Here is a 21,916-nt window from a genome sequence, read left to right as displayed (position 1 = left end):
TGCCTTGCAGAATGACTGGCATACCAGCTGCTAATGTCAAGCCACGACGCGCCGGGGGCGCTCTTAAACAAGCCACAAGGGAGGGGTCCTCTGACAGATTGCTGGGTGCAGGGCGAAGCGGTCTTGACCAGCGTTACCTGTCTGCCCCCTTAGCTTAGTTTGAGATGAGCAACAGGAACACATATGGACTGACTCGGCGGCATCATGCCGGTGTAAGTACTGCAACTGTGTCGCTCACTGGGAACCTACCCACAAAGGGCCGCCAGAGTAATGGGCAGCAGCATGTTTGTTCAACATTGCTAGCACACTCACTTGACTCTGTAACTAAAGCGTCACGGTAAGGTATGTGGTACTGCGTGAAAGAAGTAGAGGAGAATTTATTCCAAATTGTTATTTCAGCTAGAGCCCCCAGGTTTTGACGAAGGCTTCAGGTGCACCTTCTTCGTTTTCACTACACTGGTCATGTGCAATAAAACAACAGCCGAAAGGTGACTAATGGATTCGTCTGCGTACAGGCTTTTGCATATTAGTATTTTCGTTCATACAAGGTGCGATGCTATGGGCGTCTGCGCTAGAGTTTTCGTCCAATTCACTGTGAATGCTCGAAGTGCAGAGGGGGTGCAGCTACGAGCTGCCTAGGAGACCCAACTTCCTCAAGTCAAAAACTTGTGAGTGGCGCTGGGGAGAAAGAAATAAAGTTTGTTTGTCAGACCCCCAATTATCTTTTATAGCGCTTGCATTGAGCTTGGAGTAGTATTGTTTCCTACCGATATGTAAAATGGAGCAGTTAGCACCACCTCGTGGATCGACGCAGTAATTTCTCGGTCCCCCATTAACTAGGGTGCATGACAAAGTCAGATATCCTTACAAAATCGATGTGGCTTTGATCAAGAAATCCAATAACTCAATCGTCTGATTTCTGTGTCAAATTTTAAAGGAAATCTCCTTTAGCGATGAATGTTGACGGAGTGGGAACCATTTCGCTCTCCTGCACGCTAACGGTCTCGAATCACGGAAAAAGACCACTAGATTCTGAGCCATAAATATTTTAAGGAAGATGTAGAGGGGTAAATTAGAGTCAGACACTTTGTACTACACTGGCTATACTCTGTCTACGTATTGCTAGAGAATCAACTAATTGGTTCGTCGGGTCTCATGTCGTCTTCATTGTAAATTGGTGTCAGCACCATACAAGCTGACGCAGTATGGTGTGTGTGTACGTGCTCCAAATACCTATGTGGACTTTTTAGCTGTAAATATTGAAGTGCATAGACTGTGCAACTACGCGCAACACGCGGTTTCACTGCTCTTATGTCGGCACCTCTGAGTTGTGTGGCAGGGGAGGGAGTAAGCGTTTTTAGTAAGCCCTCGATGACATGTTCTCAAGGTGTAATATCGTGTACGGAGTTAAGGGTTTCCTTATGGAGATGGTCGATGGAGCATCCAGCCACCCATGTGGACAACGCGTCTCACAAGCGCATAGGCAAGTGACATCAATTCGTTTAAAATTGGGATATCTCTGTAATCCATCGAATATACATATTGAAACCGAAACGAAATAGCTTCTTATATATTGGCAGTAAAGTACATATGTAGTGCGACAAGAAATGCCAGTGTGGCTTGGCGCGCTAAACTGCCACACTGGCCTTTGACTGACGGTTGTGGCTGCTAATGCCCCATAGTAAGCAAATTTTTGCGCTGTTAGGCCTCGGGTATGCCAAGGACGCGGGGGTGGTACGTTAAGTGTGCAATGTATGCCTCGCATTGGCATTGGGCTGCTAGATAAAAAGCAAAAAAAGAGGCTGTGCCTGAGGAGGAAAGACATACAGCACAAGATTTCTTTTCGTTTGAATACAAAAAATGCATATCAATAGAGTCAAATATCCCGGTTTCTGCCGCTAAGCTGCTGGGGTCTTTACGCCACAATACGGTGGGACCGAAAGCTGTCCATGCAGCAGTGCTGCACAGGTCCCTTTGCATCCCAGTGTCGTGGCAATTTGCTGCTCTTGCCTGTAAGCATATGTCCGATATTCACATGAAATGTCATGCTGAAATTTAAAGGTGCCTCCGATACAGTAGCTGGTTTCTGCTGCTACTGCGGAGCGTAACTGGCGGCCTTACTGATGCACACCCCATCAATGCCTTTGCGACGCCTCTCCAGAAGAGGATTCTTCGATGCTCTTAAGGCAACGGAGTAGAATTCTTTCAAGGATCGAATATTAAGTATGATTAAGTGGGCTAATGAATAATAATTACGGTTTGTGGCTTTGCTTTGCATGCCACTGTGGCGGTTTGCGATCCGTCAGCCTGCCACGGTAGCTAGAGGCTCAGTGAGTAGCTGCTCCCGCAGCCCTCGCCGGTACTTGGCCCTCACCACCTTTGAGCATGTTTGCTTGTTTTTTTTTCTTGAAACGTCCGAAAAATAAGTTTTTGGTGTATATTGTGTACTCCATAAAGCCTTGACGCATGGTCTCACTTTACTATCCACTGGTGCTGTTGCGCCGCTTGGCTCTGTCCCCAGTCCCCCCGATTCGGTATCCTTCCGAATCTTCAAAGTTTTACTAAAGCAATGCCGAGTAGTTGAAGCCTGTTGAGCTTATGTCCTAATACACAACATGAAACAAGCAATATTTGGCAGCCGTGGATTTGCTGCCGCTTACTTTGGCGATTTCTTTCTGCTAACCGGTGTACGAAAACGGCAGTAGCTCCCCCAACAGAGCCCAATGGCTTGGCGAGCTTCGCTGCAGGGGGAAGCCCCATCGACATGTAAATTTTGTGGAGAATGCTGCTACGCCTTCCACCAAACTCCACCCCAGGCATGCTGCTGCGACGCCTGCCTCCCTTCGTTTCCCCGCGACAGCACAGAAGTTGATGCGGAAGCAAATCTGGATAATGATGATGGCGGAACCCTTCAAGAAGCCATACATACACTGGATTCTTCTTGCACCACAGAGGGGAAGCACGGAGACCGTTGGAGGGCACGAGAGTGCAGATGCGTGATGCTTCGCCAGCTCTGCCGTGGTAGCTACTCCCGCTTTGTGCAAAACATGGTTCGCTTTGGAAACTGGCATACAACTGCGTCTGATTCGACTTACATAAAAAATAGCTCTCATAAGGTCGTAGAGAGTGAGGATACGGAAGGAATTAACGGAACTGTCAATGGCGCACCTGGTGGTGATGCTGCCACCCCAGAACGTGTTACAAAGGCACTTCAAAGGAAGCAACAGCAAACCCCTCTCCATAATGACCTTCCCTCTATGCGGTTACCAGCACTACCAAGAATAGGGCGCTTTCCATCCTCAGGAAGTGAAGGCAGAAACCAGGCGACTGGGGTCTCCATCAGTGAAGCTGCGGTGGTTGGAGATAGTGACGTTTTCTGGGTGTTTGGTTATGGCAGCCTCATCTGGAAGACTGACGGTTTGCCGGCTAAGGAGCGTGTACCTGGGTACATCAAAGGCTTTAGAAGGGTTTTCTTTCAGGTGAGGACGATGCATGAATCTAAATATGCCGTCTTCATTTTTTGCATTTTCTAGTTTTTCTTCGCTCTCTCGCTGGCTGACTGTTTTGCTACCTTTTTTCGCTTCCTGCTGTATCTACACTCCATCTTACCAGGGAAAAACTGGCTATGCGTTCGGGTAACCATGCGGATTGTGGTGTCATCTTGCGAGGGTTTCAAGGGTGTATTGTGATGTGTGCATGCAGCTTAGCGATGACCACCGGGGGACGCAGTCTTCTCCAGGTTTGGTTGCAAATCTTTTGCCTGTTGAAGTTTACAGGGACTTTATTATGGAGACAGCATATGTTGCACAGGCCAGTAACCATCAGCAAGGGGAGAGGGAGCCGTCCGCAGGAACACTTGGTGACGGTGGTCTACCGAGGCATGGCTCCACAAGCCAGAGCAGCCCCTATAGCCAATTGATGGAGGACGAGGATGAGGGAATCGTGCATGGGGTGGCACTAAAATTTTCAGCTCTAGATCTTGAGGCGGTGATCAGCAAGCTAGACTACAGAGAACGTGGTGGCTACGTGCGTATTCTGGTGGAGTTTTTCCCGCTGGAAGAAGAGAGACTCCATCCCTTGGACAGAAATCAAACGATCAACGCCTTTGTGTACGTAGGTCTCCCCTGCAATCGGTATTTTTATTGCTTTCCTGATCTCCCTCTCTCTCCTCTCCAAAGCAATAGCGACTTTGAGGAGCCTATGGACGACAACTGGGAGCAGGAAGCGGAAGATTCGGCGGCAGGAAGGAGTTCCAGACGAAATAGCAACAGTAGTGGCAACAGCGCAAACGGAGGGGGAAATGTATTGAATGCTTGCTGCCCCCTTCAGGGAGGCAGGAACCAGCAGTTGGCCACAGCCCACCACGTCTCCACGACCGCACTTCTCTGTAGCTGCTGCCCAGATGACCTCGCACATGCAGCAGGGATGATCTTACGAGGGGAGGGTGCGAGTGGGCCCAACACAGAGTATCTATTTAACCTAGCAGACTTTCTCAGGAAGATCGGGCAGGTGGATTCTCATGTATTTGGACTAGAACTGCGCGTAAAACAGCTTATGAAGCAACAAGCAAGTAGAGACCAGATCAACAGAGAAAATGAAGAATTTCCGTTTACCGAGGCGCGGAAAAGAGAACAATGAACCAAGAGGAACTTTGGAATAATCTATTTAACGGGGCCGATGTGCTCATGATGCACCTCCCCTGCAGCAGCTGCTCCAGAATGTTTAAAGCTGCACTTGTTGTTTCATGCAAAATATGCAGAAACAACAATTTCATGACCTTCAAGGGGCGAAGTTCGTCTCTCTGGATCATGTGTCCATCTGGCATTGCAGCAAGGCCAGCGAATCGGAACCAAAAACTGCTGCTACTACCACTGTTGCATTCATGTATTGGTGTAACAGAAAGGCCAATCTTTTTCGTCACTCGTTGCTAGGCAAGCCTTGGTGGAATGCAGCGTACTTTTGCTGAATGTATAAACGCACTAGCTCAACTGTTGCAACCCGGTGCCTGCCATTTAGGTGGAGACATCGCCAAGCTATGAAATGTCTATAGAACCCGAAGCAGCAGCCTCCATTTTCGAGGGAGATGTCGTTCGTACGATGACTATCGCACTCTGCAAGATAGGTACGGTATTGTAGACTCCATGGCGTCTACGCGTATTCGACTATAGTGCAAATCTCTTGTAGCTGCGTTCGTCTTCTGGAACAGAAAGCCAATCTTTCAGGGGGCGTCATGGCTAAAACCTGTAGGACGTATATATATGTAGATATATATATATATTATAATGGACCAGGACCAGGTGATGGTAGCCCACATGCCGCCTGGCCCGTTTTCATGAAAGGCCTGTGTGGGTAACTGCTATGGTTGCTTCAGTGAAAGTAAGGAGATGATGCGTGACAGCAATGTTGTAGCTTTCTAAGAAGGGCGATTCACCCCGTGTGTGCATGCTTGCATACATTTTGGCCCCCTTTCCCCGAAGGTCATGCCTTTTGACGGGCACGTGGGCCGTTGTTGATTGATATTAAATGTTTATTTTAGCCGCCCACACACATGCCAGGCGGCACATTGAACAACAGTCCATGCTTCAAGCACAGTTGTCGATCTCTTTCGACTATCATGGCTAGTTGTACTGTGCAACAGAGTTTCTTCGGTTACACTCTAGATGCCCCATTGCTGATGGAGGCCTACGTAGATGAATACGCGATTTCAAAACGCTTGAGAATGGAGGGAGGTGTCAGTCACAAATGTAATTCATGTAGTCAGCCAAAGTCAGTTTCAGTGCGGGTTTTTGAAAGCCATCTCCCTCCATAAACCAAATGTTTCGCTCCTAGCCGCCCGCTACGTGAGCGGCTTCCTGAATTTTGCCTGAATCCAAATGCGCTGCATTCTTTGCTGCGTCTTCCGATTTACCATTTCCCGCATGCAATACCTGCACACACAGGGACAGGGGAATGGTCATACGGATAAACATGTGCTTGCACAGGCAAGCAAGCAAGCACGGGTGCAAGCATCAACAGCTCGGTGTAGGTGTAAAATATGAAGAGCTAGTAATTCCAAGTGCTTTCTCATTGACTACGCCTTGTCATACCTGTTTTCATAAACTTCTAGTCGCGCTTCACTACAGAAAAGCTTTTCAATCTCCTCTGCTCCAAGACGCATTCACAATCCAGGCGAAACAACGGATACTGTCTTGCATCACATATAAGCCCACCACGGATTACACGGCTTTTCCACTGGGAAAATGAATGCGCAAACCAAGGCGAAATGAGTACCACTATTTGTAGTATTAAGTTGAAGACACATCTACGCTAAGCAGTTGCGTGCCCCTGATTCGTGGCTTGATTAGGCCATTTCATTAATCGCTCAAAGTGACAGTTCCGGCAGTTCGTTCCAGTGTGCGCTATCCCATTGCCCGTGCAAGAGTCCCTTCGAAACCACACAAGCCCTATATTCCAAGCTGTACATTATTACCTTTGAGAAAATAGTAGGCGAGCGTGCCATCACGTCTGGCGTATAAATTTTGCTCTAGTTTTGGCTTTTGCTGCTCTGCGAACCTCAATTGCGCCATATCCAAATACGCATAGTCCCGAAACAGCACCATGCCGCCGGGCTTTAGTAGCTGAGGATACGAGCATACGCCGCAAGGACCAGGGGAGGCAGCATTCTGCTTCTGCAAGATAAACCTGCTACTGGTGCAAATATTCAAGGCACCGCAGGACACTAAAGCGTGTAACCCTCCGTGGAGCTCAATTGCGAAGTGGACCGCGTACATGGCCGTTTCACTAGGCATTAGTGAGAACAAAGATGCCTCTGCGTGCAGCTATTGCAGCGTCAAAAACGAGAGTGCTGAAGCCTTCGTGTACTGCCTGCGCCACCATATATCGACGCTCGTAGAAATGAGGAAGAAGAGTGCGTGCAAAAGGAAGAGAAACACAAAGCAGCTGGACTCACCGTCGCACATCTCTTGGCAACAGTAGCGTGATACCGCGGGTGCAACGCGCTCAGCACAAAAATGAGCAATACAAAATCCCCTGTGCCCTTCGTCACTATTTCTATTGGGACGTCCCCCGCAGTAATGTCAAATGCTGCAACTGTACGCAGCTGACCAACGGGGTAGTGAAACACTTGCGCCTCGCCGCGAGCCACCGCCGCAGCAGCAAGAGCGGCAGCAGGTTTCGCAGCAGTAGTAGAAGGCGACTTCTGCCTGCCGTCTGTTCTGTCCCCACTGTAGTCTTCTTCAGACGAGCTTTGGATGAAAACCGTCTTGTCTGCTGAGCATATTGCATCAGTGTCAACAGGAGTGGGCTGGATGCATGAGCCAGCAGTGGGAGGTTGCGTAGTTTTAGAGGAACGACCTTGCTCCTGTTTATGCAACACAGAGGCCCACCGGTCCTGAGGAAATAGCCACAGCGCACGCACATGCACATCCAAGCCTATTCATTTCAATGAGAAAAGATGATACAGCTCCACTACACGGGGGTAGTCCACAGCCAGCTTAGCTAGTTACGGTCCTTCTTGTTTACCCGCAGCATGCCAACAGCCCTTGGAGAGCAGTCAAATGCCACGGCATGCATCCGCGGATTTTCTGAAAGCATAATCAGAGTGGTAACCGTAAACTCTAGGCGACATCAGACTGGAACAAACAAAAGGATGCGGTTGAGTAAACTGGTGGACTTAAACGGCTGAGCTGCACTTTCGCGGCCCCTACACTAGCAATTCGCGGTAACGGAATGGGGTCAAGCATTTCTGTTTACCAAGGAGAATGGGGATAAGGGAATTGCCCACACCGCACCCCACATCAATGAGCAACGGAAACTCGTGTGCTCCCTTTTCCTCTGTGGCCATGCAAGCCTGAGATAGCTCCGGAAGCTCTTTTCCTAGCCATGCCCGGTCTTTAAAGAAGTGGTCAGTGTTGTGCTGTGAACATGCACAGCCCATAACGCAAGCAAACATGGATTATTGGGTCTGGTTAGGCGCTCGGAATGAGGCAACAAGATGTTGCAGCAAGTCTACAGCAAACGGAGTTGTGACACCAACAAAGAAGTAACAATGCAGAGGAAAAGGAAAGCCGCCTACTTTGTAAAACAGGTCCCAGTGGCGCACAGAATTTTCGAGAAGCTGAGCTGCACATATATACGGCAGCCCCAATCGTGCATTACCTTAAAATAAAGCGATATGAACAGCAGACAACGAAGCTCCTGTCAACCTATGCGGAGATCCTAATGGATCGTCGTTGTGGAGGGAGATGGCTGAAGAGGGTCTGTTCATTTGCTTGCCTTTTTTTTCTTCTGCCATTTCATTACAGTTGCTTTGCAGCACATGCGTCTTTTCCGCTATCGCCTCCTCTGTGAGGGCGAATTTGCGGACTGAAAGTGGCAGTAGGCAAGCCCACATCACATATGTAGCTCTCTTTCCCCATGGCATGTGCACAGGCCACCAACACTGGCAACTTCGCATCGAGGGTTTGAGCACGAGACGTGAGGGCAAGACACTGACCTGTTTCACTATCGTAAAACTCGGAAGGTCCATCAGTCTCTTCCATTGGGGTGAAAGTCAAGAGGAGCAGGAGGTTTTCCAACAGCAATGCAAAATGAACAAACCCGATAAATCGCTCACTGGATTCTTCGACAAACGGTTTTTGCCTCACTCCCTCGCTAACCCAAGGTAGCGAACACAAAGGCCTAAAAACCGGAAAGTTAATCAGTAGTTTACGCATACGCTCGATGGTCCCATGGCTCCAAGATGTCTCTTAATTCGTGCCATTTAGCTTTTACTGCTGTTTACCCATGTTCCCACAGTCTAGGAACAAGAAGTACGGAGTCTTCCTAGTGGAAGGAAGGAAAAGGAGAGCCAAACAGAATTGCGCACGGCCTAGAGAAGCCCACAAAGGTAGATTGTTCGGCGTTTTACTTATAAGCAAGACTTAACACTAAAGGTTTTAGTGGGAGGCTGAGCACTCAACGATCGATACACCACTCCTGACCGCGATGCACTGAATGCCCTAATGGCTACAGGAATGAGAACTGCACTCATAATCCGGGAGTTGGTGCCAGCCAGGGTACTTGAGAAAAAACGTAAACGGCAAAATGATGGGGACAGAATTATCTATGATAATGCCTTGAGAGCAAGAGAAGTCTGGTGGTGGCTGGGACCCCCGCACCGGTCTCAGGCGCATGCGTTTCGGGATCTTAGACGAAGAGAAAGCTCAGGCGCAAAAGTACCAGGATGTGTGAGAAACATTTCATGGCAATTTATGATTCATGCATGAGAGTGATAGCCCAGAATCCTGCGTGTCCCGCTGCGTGTCCTACTGTTTACTACGATACTATTTCAGTAATCTAGGAAACACTGTCGTCTCGTAGTACTTCAGTAGGATATACGTTTGCTAAGATCCTTAGCTTCTTGGGGAATGCAGCCACGAAATCAGTGTGCTTTCGGAGGTTCTTCATAGATGGGAAAGTCGCGAGCGCTTGTTCATCTCAGCAGGGAAATGGAAATGCCACCGAATTTACAATTAGTGGTCTATCATCTGTCCATGGCAATTCCCTTGAAACATCTCCGCATGTGCCCTCTGATCTTCAAGATCATTGCACCCCTTCTCGTTCGCTGTCTAAGTGTTGGATGAACAAACAAAGACACTTTCTGGCCGCCGCACAAGCCTCAGTCCGGGCACCTAACTAAAGCTACTATTATGCTGGAATTCAAATGTACCAAAGTGCGCAGGCGTGGCCAGTGGAGCAAAAACATATAAAGCTGTAGTCGTTTCCTTTCGACGCATTCAGCCGTTAACGCGGGGAAGGAAGCCCGAGTCATGTATGTGCTAGACCACAACTCTCCAAATCGTCAATGTACCACCTGGCTTGAAATGCGCCAGCCATTTGTTGCCAGCAGCTTTAAGCTAGTCTGTCTATTATTTATGTCAACATTGAGTGTCTCTTTCTAGAATCAAGATGCGCGCTTTGCTGAAACAGCAGCAGCAGAAACACCAGATTGCCGATGCCAAGGGAATCGTCTTGTTAGAGCAAAAGAAACGGCAAGAGGAAGAAGACCAAACCATAGCTTTAAGGTGGCAATGGAGTAAAGCATTTAGGCAGTTACGCAACCAAGAGTCGGCTCTGCTTAATGAGACGAAACAAATACTTGCATCCCACGACCTGTTCAATGGTAGGCACAAAGAGAACTCACTCGGCCTGGAACGACACAGGCGGCGACAGAAAGCCTGCTCTACACAATTAACAAATTTTTTTCTCAATTTAAAAACTGCAGGAGATGATTTAAGTATACCACCAGCAGAACGGGCAAAAACAACCTTGCTAACTTCGGATAGCCTCCTTACATTATTCAATGCTCTACGCACACAGAAGTGGGACCAACTGCATGCGCTACTTTCTTCTGGTATAGCCTCGCATTCTTTCAGGGCAGCAGAGTGCACCACAGATATCGCGCTTTCCCCACATCGCGCTTTTGGCTGTTTTGCGGGATTGCAGTGCATCTATTCCTCATTGCTACATCTTTTGAAACAGTCCATTCTTACACCCAAGGGAGTATCCGCTGACCACAAAATCACAGCTTCAAACGCTGCGAAGAAGGGAAATGACACAGAGCGCCTCCCTCAAAATGACGGGTCACAATGCGCATGGTTACAACAACCCTGGCAGATTGCCCGATGCTTGCTACAAGTTTTGCACTCGGTTCTGCAGAGGGAGGGAATGCTGCTAGGACAGCGCTACACAGCTGCAGAAAAAGAAGCTTCTTCTGCGATTGCCAGCTTAAGAGACGCACAGATTCTCCCTCAGGAGCCAGAGGCGTTTTTGCGCCACCCCAAGCACTGTCAAACACAATACCAGGGAGATTGGCAGGGTCTTAGTGACGCAGAAGACGCTGTACTTCGCGGTGAGGCCCCTCAGGTGCGCGCACTGGCCAAAGCGGCTACAGTCCTAGCAGATATTGAGAGGCAAATGGAGACGGAGGCAGCAGGAAGACCCCATGCAGCATCAGACGATCTTGGTGCACTCTCAACTCTCCCCCTTGCTGGAAGAGATAGGCACCTCGCTGCAATCTCTCCAAGAGGGCATGCTGGCACTGGCTTAGCAACTAGAGGGACCTCAGTACATGGGAGTCTTACTTGTGCTTTGTGGACGGGTTTGCTGGACGACTATAGCAAGCGACTGTTGCAGCTGGAAGGGCAGCACGCAAAAGAGTTGCAGCAGTACCGCTGCCACGTGCTCCAGTATAACCGGGCATTGAAAGCAGCAATTGCTGCCCTTCTGCACAGTTCCGCCCTCAAGAAACAAAAAGCTGGAAAGGAGCCGATGAGGCTTTGGGGTAAACTCATCGATCAAAAAGTCGGTGGCGATTCAGCCATCCCTGTGGACCCTGAAACGCAAATTCAGTCTGTCTCACTCCCACAGCAGTGCGGGCTATACAGTCTTGCCACAAAGGAGGGGCAGGATGAAGAAGCGTATCTCTCTTTTTCAGCTGACTCGCCCTCAATCCATGCAATTGGTAACCTTGCTTCAAGCGGTCCGGTGGAGTCTCTGGACTATGGGGAGGGAGGGCAAAAAGGAGATGAAGAAGACAATGAACGAGCCACAAATGCAGTTGCTGCTGCACTGACCACCGTTAGATGGCTGTGGGCTTCAGTAAAGGCCGATCAAGGAAGTGGCAAACGATTCACTCCCGCTTTGATGCAGCGGCTGCGACTGGCCTTCCCACAGGCGGCTTTGGATGAACTGCGAGTCGTTTGCGGGACCCTGCAGCAGCTCAGCCTCCTGCAACAACGACAGCTGACCTGCATGCGGGTGTGGGTGGAAAAGCGTCAGCAGGAGCTACATAGGGTGCTTCGTGAGCTTGATCAAGAAGTGAAGAGGCAGCAAGATGGCATAGAGAGCAGTAAAGCATCTCTAGTGCTATGGAAACGCCGCATGCAGCTTTCCTTTCAGCTGGAGGAGCACAGGAAGAGGCAAGCACAAGAAGAGCGCCAGCGTGCTGCAGCACAGAAAGCTGCACGCGAGGCAATGCTAGCCAGAGAAAACAAAAGTAAGCACAGAGAACAGCTGAGAAGGGCACACGAGAAAAGAAGAATTGCGGATTTCCGACAGCGTAGGCTGTTGGAGGCGCAACAGCAGAACACTAAAGTAGCAGAGGAGGCACAGGGAGCTGCAGCAATTACACCCGAGATGAAGCTGTTGAGTGCAGCCCGGGTTGCTCGGCGACGGGAACAGTACAGCCTACGTGTATTGGAGCAGCAGCTCCAGCAGCAAGAACGACAACTGCAAGAGGAGCTGCTGCACAAGAGGCTAGCTCTGGCAGCAGATAAGTTGAAGCCTGCAATAGATCGTGACCCTATGCGCCTGCATTGGCACACTGCATCCTCTCAGTCCCATATCAATGCCGGGGTGCAACAACGCCAAAAGCACCAGGAGACGCTCCAGCGACGACTGGAGAGCTTTCGTGTAGAGCACACCTACAGCTGTGATACACTAATGCAGGACCTCCGCTTTAGGCTGAGTGTTGCATTGGCAGAAAAGCAGTTAACTTCAACGAAAGCAGCACAAGAACTACTCTCCAGTATGAGTAAAAGGAACGAAAACACGGGACAAGTTTTGCCGCCTTAGAGAAGGGCTTGAGGGTATGGTTGCTGCAAACAGCAGGCGAACGGTGTGCAAAGAACCGCAGACAAGGGAGCAGTTGTGTGTTTTCTACATAAACTCGAGTGCGTCAGCCGTCTTTCCACTATGCTGCTCTTCTCTAGGCTTGAAACTCTTACAAATTACTCGAGATGTCATTGCTGCCTTGCTTATTGAGTGTCTGAACGCGTCAGGGAAAAGGCAGATCTCCAGCTGCTTTTCGGACTTTTCTTTTTGGTAATTTAGCTTGTGCGTGTGTTGTTCAAAAGCGGGAGGTTTTGCCGAGAGCTGTATCTCAGCATGCACTTGTGGATGCACATTTAAACTAAAATGGATGGTTTAGAAACAGAAAGGCGGAGTGTCAATCTAAAGCGCGAGCCACATGGCCTTGTGGTTTTCCCCATGCCTCTTTCCTCTCAGTATATGTGCTGTTGCCTCCGTGCATGTAACTTTTGCCATGGGACAGAGCTACTGAGAGGCATTGCGCATGTGGAAAGCGAGATGGGCAGAGCTTGTAATGAAGCAGCAAGCTCATCGCACGAGCCTTAGCAGCTTGAACAGTTAAGACAGGCCTGAGCCTGTTGGGCTGCTGCAGCAATATCAATCTCCCCATCTGCATTGACAACAGCTGGGCCATAGTACGCCATGGCGTTACGGGACTTATAATACTCGTTACGCATGGCTGACTGTGTCAGCCGCACGTCAAAGCGGTGGCTAGCTGGCTCAAAGAAGAGAGACCACAAGAATAGGACGCATAGGGACACCCCCAGCATCACGGTGTACACTGCATCCCAAACTGGAAAAGAAGCGTTTCCCCAGGTGGCGAGAGCTGCAACTTCTGCGTCGCAAAGAAGAAACACGCACGTGAGAAAAAGCTCTCAGAGACAGGGTGCGGCTTTACTGGAAAGATTTGAGGAGAAAACTCAAGGGACCATTCTAAAAGAAAGCGCAGCACCTGCAAAGGCAGTAAGGTTGAAGCAGATGGCTCCCAACCATCCCCAGGCTTCTCCAGCGCCCTCTGAATGGTAGGCTTCAAGGTAAAAGGCAGAACTGCAGTGCGAAAACGATGCAGAGCGCAAGATGGTCACGTTAGGGACCAAACAGCAGGTCCTATGGTCCCTCCACAGGAATTTTCACGACAGTGGACCGAAGAGCCACGGGGGCGTTGTTGCGTACATCGCCACAGCCGAGCATTAAAAGGAGGCACGATGGTCGGCATAAAAGTCTTATACACTGGGTGAACTGGTAAGGTTCTAGTTAAAGCGTAAGATTACTGCTGCGTCACACGACGAGGCAAAGTATGCAGAGGTGCAAAGGGAAAGAGTGGAAACAAAGGGGGACATCGGCGTAAGAAGTTGTATAAGGACCTTCTTACCCAGCGAAGAAAAACAATGACAGCGCGTCACAAAGTCTTGCAGTGAAAAAAATGAGCCAAGAAGATCCACTGCCAACGGTCTTGTTCATCCAGGGGTCATCGAAGTAGTAGTTGGCGGAATACACCACCAGGAGGGACAGAGTGGAGGCAACAACTCCGAAGGAAGACGCCTGTTGGAGAAACTTGCTGCCCGAACGGTATCCTCGTGATTGCTTAATGCTGAATACACGCAGCGGGTAAAAAGCCGAGGTCTTGCATCAGTGTTCATAGCAAACAAGAATGCGGCCTTTCTAAAACGACGCAAAGACGTGTCCATACAGAAACTTTCGAAGGGTTGTGTTTATGCCATTTGCACAAAAGAGGAGCATGCAATCGCAAATTCCATAAGCGTGATAGATCCTTTCTAGGCAGAAGCCGCATGCACAAACGCAAGAGCTGACCTGCTGTCGTCGTCAGTGAGGGACTGGAAGGCCAGAACAGTCAGGTGACCCAAGATCAAAATGCCGCATCCCAGCTGCGCTGCCCAAAGAGGGCACTTTCCTGAGCATCGAAATCCCGAATGCATACATAAAGTATCTAGAGATGACACAGAATGGAAGGGAGCACATAAGGGTGCTTAAAAAGGTTGGAGTTGTAGTTGTCACCGCGAAGGATAAGTATCGAGGGCGCCACTGCATTTCGGGGACACAAATAAATCCAAACATGCCCGTGCTGCAGCATTTTGATTCTCAGAGTTGTCAAGCGTTGACTTCGGAGTGAAAGCCCAAGGAGGCATACCTGCGGAATCTGGTGTTGCACGGAGGACGTTCAGGAGGGCCAGGGGATCATCACGTCCAGCGGACACAGTCATAAGAAGGCAGGTATATGCCGCTAACAGCAAGAAGACCCCGAGCCTGAGATTGTAGTTTACTAAAAAGCTCCAGAAGGGCTCGAACTGCGGACCCCGACCTTCGGGGGCCTCGCCCGGTCTGACGACGTAAGTGAAGTACATTGCGCTGAGAGAGCAATCCGAATGCTTCTTCGCCGAAAGGATAAAAGTAAAGAAAGAATCGACGTGAAGAAGATTAGAACGCGCTCGGCCCGGCGGTGCGCCACACCCAGCAACCAGTCGTCACCGGTAGGTTTCACGCTTCAGGGCACACACGAAGGAAAGTCGGCTGAGCCAAATCAACTACTAGGTCATTCGAAGGCGAAAAAAAGGACATAAGAATCCACGTCAACCAAGGATCGGGAAAGAAGGCGTGCACTGAGGACGACTCGCAAAGTCCTGAGGCACAGGCACCGCCGACTAGCGACAGGGCGACTACGCAAATCAACAGCAATCGCCTATGCAATGAATGTTGCCCTCCCGCCTATTTCGGCTGGTCTTGCTTTATCTTGTATCTCCTCCCTTCTTTTTCTCTACGAACTAATTTGGACAAAAGATGGCGAAATGGGTTGGCTGATCAGCCAACCAGCACAAGGCGGTTCGGCAGCGCTCCCGAGGTTCCTTATTAGCGACCGATTTTGACTGCAATGACCGTATAATATAGATGGATATTTGCTCGTTACAGGAAAAGGTGCACACAAATAACTTTTGTGGGGGAGTTAGAAATGGTTTTACACGTCTTTTTCAATTTGCAGGCCCATCCGGAACTCCGCACACCCACGCGCACTTGCGCAAAACTGCCACCAGCATCAGCCATTTTGCCGAGAAACTTTAGAAATGAAGCACTCCTTCATATGTGGCAGCAACCGTCAAGGTGATTGATACAAAAAGCAAGCTATTTCATTGCATTTACGGTTCACCCTCAAGCTGCAACAGGAGGGCCACTACAGCAAAGAAGGAAAATCAGAACTGGGGGACACGGGTTGTGGATAATTAGAAGTGATGTATGGGGAACACAGGAAAGTATGCAAAGGAGGTCTCCGAAACGTGGCTCTGCGTTCAACAGAGCTTACCATAAGACTGTGACTGTAGCGGGCTAAATTTCGCACAAGACTTAGCTACCCTGAGTATATACAACTAAGACTTAGTACAGATTTGACTATTTGCCTTCCGTTTGTGTATTTTATGTATTGCGAAGCTGTGTTAATTAGATACAAGAAGGTGCATGTTTCTGTGCCTGCGTGCAAGATGCTGAGCGCAACTAGTGGTGATTGCTCGCCATATATAGTCCAGCTACGCGCACCATATCTGTGTTTCTTCCCTCATATTTGGAGCTCTAGTGATTAGGCTAGGATATTTGTTGCTCATGACATAATTCAAGTTTACTAGAGTCACATTATTTTCAACAGGGTTCCCTTCCTTTCCTGCCCGCATCCCGCATAATTCCTAACATGAGGACAGCTATAGCGAGCACAGCTTCCACCTTTAAGCACTCTGAGCATTCACACGTGGCTCCATATGGCACTTAGCGAACCCGCTCAATTCAATATGGCTGTGTATAGAGCTATTGCTACTTTGCAATAAAAAGGGTATACGGAGAGAAACAGGACACCAAACCCTTTGGTAACTCTTAGTTAGACACAGCTACCATATAAGAAAGCACTTTACTGTGAATTGGCAAAGTGATTTTGGAAAGGTCATGAAAGCACGCACCCTCATGTCTCCGTACCTGTCAGTTGAGACCAATTACATACAGAACAGCGCATGGGGTCCCACCTAATAGCCGCTCACCATTCAGAACAGGAAAAGCAAAAACATTCAAATGAGAAAAGCAAATGTAAAGGTCAAATGCTTATGTAAAACTGAGTGGAAGGAAACACCGCTTTGAGTCTTCTCAAATTGAGCGCACAATACTTTGCAGTAGAAAAGGTATGCGAAAAGCCACGCACCCTGTATAATCCTACTAGTTCTTTGCTAAATGTGGCTATCGTAATAGGAAGAGCCTAGGTGTAGCTCAGCTCGCTACGATAAAAGCTATTTCTAGAAGAAGAATTGGGCATAGCTATGGTCAGCTAAGAGGTGGACAAATAACAAACACTTAATTTTAAGCACGGTGCCTGCGTGTGAGGCAGTGCATTCGCTCACTAGGAGAATCGGAAAGCCATTAGCTTGAAGCTCCAAATTGTCCGCGACAGTGCACGCAAAGAAAACCTGAGACGGCCAAACAACATTCAACACCGAAAAAGAGTCAAAAACTAACGCGACACCTGCGGACGTCTGGATTGCTGTTGTCGCACCGCTGAACTATGTACACCTTCTGCTCTGAAAACACACAAGAGAAGTGAAATCTGCACAGTAGAACACAATGCACACTATTTTTTCACCAATGCCTGCGCACCTCATACAAGTTTGTCTACATGACAGTACATGAGGTACACACAGAAAAGATTATTTCAAATCGCCAATGAAGGATTGAGAAAGAATGTGGGTACAGTATACCTAAGTGCCTCTGCATAGATCTGAGTGTAGAGAAAACCTAAGAATTTCCGGGAACTGTTAAAGCACTACTCATAGATTAAGGTAGCAACAACGAGGCACAACCTGGGTGAGAAATAAACGATACCAGCGTAACGGAGAAATATTGTCTATGGCGATTAGCCTTGTAAAGAAAACAAAGTCGTGAGCTTCCCCCCGGGGAGCAAAGACCGAACCTTCTTGTCCGCTGTCCACCACGTTTTACTAAAAGCATTAATCTGTTCTCGGCGCCCAAAAGTTCTAGGAACGAGCACTTCTATGGTCCCCTGTGGATTTAAGCATCTACAGGGGTCACTGGACTGCGCCACGAAGTCCTAAATAGCTGAAGGCGTTTTGAAACGTTTCAGAAAGCCAGTGGTAATGTTTTATGGTATCTCCAACCCTTAAGAAATCGATGACGTAAGAATAAACATTGATTCGCGAAAGGAAGGCAAGTGCTCCTACGTCGATGGCCACACATGTCTATGTCTGTTCACCTTAAAATGCACCTCTTAGAACCTTGCGACTTAACAGAACGAAACCTTCAGGCCCGAAGCACAAGTCCAGCCGCCGCTCATCTTAATTTGGGCCTGTCTCTCTTGACCCTTGCGCATGCATTCGTTTGCACTAGCCAGCGCTTCAAATTTCCAGCAGCAGGGTGGTTGCTGAACTTGGATCCGCAGGTTCAGTCCCAGTGGGGTGATCGACCGCTCAGTCTTTAGCAAGGATTCGGAAGAGCAATAAGTACATGAGTGCATCGTCGTGTTGTAAGCCCACTCAGCATAAATACGAAATTCAAGGCAAAGAATTGGATTGTTATTAGAATAAAGTCCCAGTAGATACTGCTGACGAGTGTGACTGGTATGCCCTGTCTGTCCTTCTGGATCAAGGTGGCATGCAGGGGTTGCATTGTGTTTAGTGTGCAGGCGAGGCATACACACGCTCCAGAACAAACTACAGAACTTTGGTTTCCTGTCCGTAATGACGCACTGTGTGTGTGTACATGTGTGTGTGTGTGTGTGTGTGTGGTGTTTGCTTAATCCTTGGAGCTCTAAAAAAATGCACTGATAATTGTGTGACTGCCTGAGCCGTGGCCGAGCTGGAATAAGGCAGGAAATGGGCGTAATTGCTTTCAATTACGTAGTTGTCGCGACCATTGACATCCAGCAGTCCAGCAACAAATTTCATATTCAGATTAGTCAAATTGCTTTTAAAAGCCAGAAGGTTTTGCAAAAGTCCAATCTTGGAGGAGTTCCGCAGTCGTGGCTTCAGCTGCGGGTATCACTATAAAACCTGCTATGCGGCGAGGCGCATCCCAGGACGCGAGATGAACTGTGCAAGCTCTTCCCCGGGAGGTTGCACTGTAACATGTCTTAGTAGAACGTGGCAATGTGTATATCGCCAAAAACACACTGGGCAGCCAAGTTGGTAAGTACACACGGTGGATTTCCCGCTTTGCTTGGAACCCCAGCAGGCCATCCTTAGCATTGTTGTGTTTCGACCTTTTGTCGTTAGAAATATCGGCATTAGCCGCTGAAACATGGGTGAAAACGTATAAAACTACCGCTTGTCCATAGAACTCGTGAGTCATCACAGACAAGAGCGCTTGCCGTGCACAATAGTGAATGGCTAGCGCGTCGCGAGCGCACGTCAGCGACTACACTGAACCATGTACAGGGCATCAACGTAGGGTCGTTGCAGGTGGCATCCTTGGCAGCGAGCAACTGTATGATTGCAGACGACTTTACATTTCTTTATGATTTGTATTGAAGACTGATGGTCGATCTGGTAATATGATGCCCCTATGAAGAGCCGACACTTTTCACCCCCCACACTGCTTGGAGCTCCTTTTCTTGCACTAGATGCCGTTGTTTGGTTTCACTAGAGCGTTAGGCATGACACGAATTACTCTGAATCTTTGAATTTAGCATATTGAAAGGAGAGAATAGGATCCACCGCTATGTCATGGCATGGGTTGTTTGTAAAAATGCCACTCAGAAGGAGGCAGCGCCACTACCAGAGGAGCTGTAGGCCTGCCAGCTAGCTTCCTTGTTACCATATCCGCCACTTCTATCCACGTCACAGACTGCGATTTAATGTAAATTACTCAAAGGAGCACCTATCCGAGCAAAGCTATGAATGCGCTTTCGGTAACAAGGTGCGATCCCATAGAACTTATGAGCGTCCTTGCTTGTGGGGAACTATTAATCGCTGTTTGATTGCTTCAATTTCTGCCCGGTTTGGCCCAACTCTTGCAAACCACACACGCGATCAAAAAGTTCAATGCTTCAAATGTTTTAGAATTTGGTGTCGCATCGCTGGTGGGGCATCACAATGTACAAACAGCATACTGGCATACATCAATTTCCAAGTACGAGAGTGTGACGCCGTGTAGTGCCCGGCATCTGGGAAAATGGGGATTCGTAAGAAGGCGGCTGTAAACACATAGTCGTTGGTCCAAGTAGTTTGTAGTGTACATTTCCAATTGGAGGCATTGGGAATTTGCTGTGCCACAGTAATCTTCATCCGGGGTCCAGAGTCAAACACATGCACCAATTTCCATCCTTTTCTGCATGGCCACAAGGTTACGCCCAAAGCTGCTGGTTGATTCCTGCATTGTATTTTTTGCTGAGCAAACCTTATGCATTCAGGTAGAGCTTTTTCATGCCATGGGGTCATCTGATTCTGCGGAACATAGCTCGGGGCCGAACTAGAGACAAGCTCAATACGATGCACTGGACGACCAGCAGGTGGCCGGCTAGCTGGCAGCTCGGAGGCATTTAGCACATCAACGAGATCCTTCTTAATTTTCTCCTATTTTTGCGGCGTGTCGGCTAATATTTCAGTGGAATTTGTTGCAGAGCTACTAAGCCTGGATGTTTGCCTCAAACCTTTGTGTACTACTCTGCTGACCCGCCCCCATGAAGACTCTGGCTCGCATTGTTGCGGTAGCGAATCTAACTGGCTTATCATAGATGAAAGGAGTATTGCTTAGGAGACAAAGAGTTACTTCTTCTTGTTCTGTTCTGGCACGCTAGCCTTCAAACAGCTCACAGCTGTAGCCGGATGCGTGGTGTGCGCCTTCCAGTGAGTAACCCATGGCAGACGTAGGTGTACAATGTGCTTCACGGATCCTAGATGAGTCATGGAACACGCTGGTAGAATTCAATTGTGACTAAATGTAGCATCCAGCCGCCACAGCCTTGCCAATTCTTGCGTCATATCGCCCGTCAGCAAATCTGAGTCCTAGGGACCGTGCTTTGGAATGAACAGGCATGTTGCATGTCTGGACCGTCTCCTCGGATAGTAAATTTACTTCGAATCCAGTGACAAGTATCAGTATCGACTCTGTACCACTAAAGCAAGTTTGTTTCAGGGCTAAATCGACCCGTGGTGGATCTCGACTGCGTCTCTCTCTCCTCTGTGGCCCCCTTCACTGCGCCAGCTGCGTGCTGGGGGGCGTTCTATTTCCAGGAGGCGCTAGCTTTGCTTGCCAAGGACCCAGCGGCCACTGAGCGCATTATCGCTGCTTGAGGCCTCCGAATTTTTTTCATGCCCTTGCGGTTCTTAACTTTGTGACCCCATCTCCCACAATAGAGGCAGCGGCGTTGTTCAGGGCCGTCTGGGACTGCGTAATAGCAAGGGCTCTTTCCAACTACCTTTCTCGTTCATTTGACCTGTACGCTGGGACTGGAAGAGACAGCCTTGATATCCAAAAGCGTATTTCTTAGCTCCGCTCTTCCGTTTCAGCCGTAGACACAGGACTTTCACTCATTTGCTCAAGAAATCGCAAGTGGTCCACCATTTGTGCAAGCCCCACCCGTCGGCACACTGAGTGCCTGCCCATTCTGTTACCATTTGACATGACAATTCAGTCAAATCTCATATCAATTGTTTACAAAGCAGCTGGTCGCATATGTTGTAGCTTTGGCGGACCAATAATTCATATTTCCCGATATACACCAATCGTTCCATACATTCATCGCTTCTCCCTTCTCAGTTCTCCCAAATCTTGCTGTTCAGCTGAGCTCGACATAAACCGATGGGCCAATGAGGCCAGAATAAGCAAAACTGGAGTTCCCTGCAGTCAGATGATTTGACCTATATGAAGAGATCTGGTATTGGACTACTTGTGCTTCCGAAAACCGGTTGAATGGAGCACTCTATTGAATGCCTGTTTAAATCAGCTTCTCTCTTTACCCGCGTATGCTCTTCAAATTTCCCGACATGAGTTGAGCGGTACAGCTAGGGAACGCATGAGTCTACCCTCAATACACTCCAGGCATTCATAGCCGGCGTGCACAAAGCATGAACTTGCGTATTTTGTCTTGGGTGATCAAGACTGCGCCACAGGAAAACTTTACAAACAGACAAACAAGTTATCCAGTTATCTGGCAATTCATAGTGAAATATCAATTGCTTGGTAGGAAGTGCTAAAGTGTTGTTTAGCTTACTATACCCGTATGGCTGTTCTGGCTCCTATTTGCCTGGGAAAACATAATTGAGTGAGACGGCTTATATAGTAGAATGCG

General features: G+C 48.7%; 3 protein-coding genes across 3 annotated transcripts; 1 reads left to right on the top strand and 2 right to left on the bottom strand.

Annotated features, from left to right (window-relative positions):
* Positions 1 to 5,836: 5,836 nt before the first annotated feature.
* On the bottom strand, positions 5,837 to 8,540 carry LOC34617327. The gene is made up of 9 exons (XM_026334485.1): positions 8,495 to 8,540; positions 8,275 to 8,364; positions 8,075 to 8,121; positions 7,753 to 7,915; positions 7,522 to 7,583; positions 6,950 to 7,390; positions 6,470 to 6,617; positions 6,087 to 6,141; positions 5,837 to 5,927 (listed from the first exon to the last, which is right to left on the bottom strand). Exons 1-9 carry the CDS (start codon positions 8,538 to 8,540, stop codon positions 5,837 to 5,839), a joined length of 1,143 nt encoding a protein of 380 aa, XP_026190270.1.
* Positions 8,541 to 9,948: 1,408 nt separating this feature from the next.
* LOC34617326 lies at positions 9,949 to 12,615 on the top strand. Its single transcript, XM_026334484.1, has one exon. It carries the CDS (start codon positions 9,949 to 9,951, stop codon positions 12,613 to 12,615), a length of 2,667 nt encoding a protein of 888 aa, XP_026190269.1.
* Positions 12,616 to 13,172: 557 nt separating this feature from the next.
* Positions 13,173 to 14,993, bottom strand: LOC34617325. Its single transcript, XM_022730699.2, has 5 exons — positions 14,780 to 14,993; positions 14,443 to 14,542; positions 14,003 to 14,221; positions 13,583 to 13,677; positions 13,173 to 13,465 (listed from the first exon to the last, which is right to left on the bottom strand). The coding sequence occupies exons 1-5, from the start codon at positions 14,991 to 14,993 to the stop codon at positions 13,173 to 13,175; spliced, it is 921 nt and encodes a 306-aa protein (XP_022588994.1).
* Between the last annotated feature and the right edge of the window lie 6,923 nt (positions 14,994 to 21,916).

The sequence above is a fragment of the Cyclospora cayetanensis genome, unplaced genomic scaffold (genome assembly GCF_002999335.1).
Source record: "Cyclospora cayetanensis isolate NF1_C8 unplaced genomic scaffold, CcayRef3 CcayRef3_contig_43, whole genome shotgun sequence".
Taxonomy (NCBI): domain Eukaryota; phylum Apicomplexa; class Conoidasida; order Eucoccidiorida; family Eimeriidae; genus Cyclospora; species Cyclospora cayetanensis.
Note: the sequence above shows the minus strand (reverse complement) of the source record. Positions and strands in the feature narration are given on the sequence as shown.

Coding starts and splice junctions, on each gene's coding strand:
- LOC34617327 (XM_026334485.1), bottom strand. CDS start 8,540: ATGGAAGAGACTGATGGACCTTCCGAGTTTTACGATAGTGAAACAG. Junction 8,365..8,494: donor GTTTTACGATAGTGAAACAG/GTCAGTGTCTTG, acceptor TGCCACTTTCAG/TCCGCAAATTCGCCCTCACA. Junction 6,618..6,949: donor TTGCCAAGAGATGTGCGACG/GTGAGTCCAGCT, acceptor TCGTATCCTCAG/CTACTAAAGCCCGGCGGCAT.
- LOC34617326 (XM_026334484.1), top strand. CDS start 9,949: ATGCGCGCTTTGCTGAAACAGCAGCAGCAGAAACACCAGATTGCCGAT.
- LOC34617325 (XM_022730699.2), bottom strand. CDS start 14,993: ATGTACTTCACTTACGTCGTCAGACCGGGCGAGGCCCCCGAAGGTCGG. Junction 14,222..14,442: donor CTCACTGACGACGACAGCAG/GTCAGCTCTTGC, acceptor GCGTGTATTCAG/CATTAAGCAATCACGAGGAT. Junction 13,678..14,002: donor TCATTGTTTTTCTTCGCTGG/GTAAGAAGGTCC, acceptor TTCGCACTGCAG/TTCTGCCTTTTACCTTGAAG.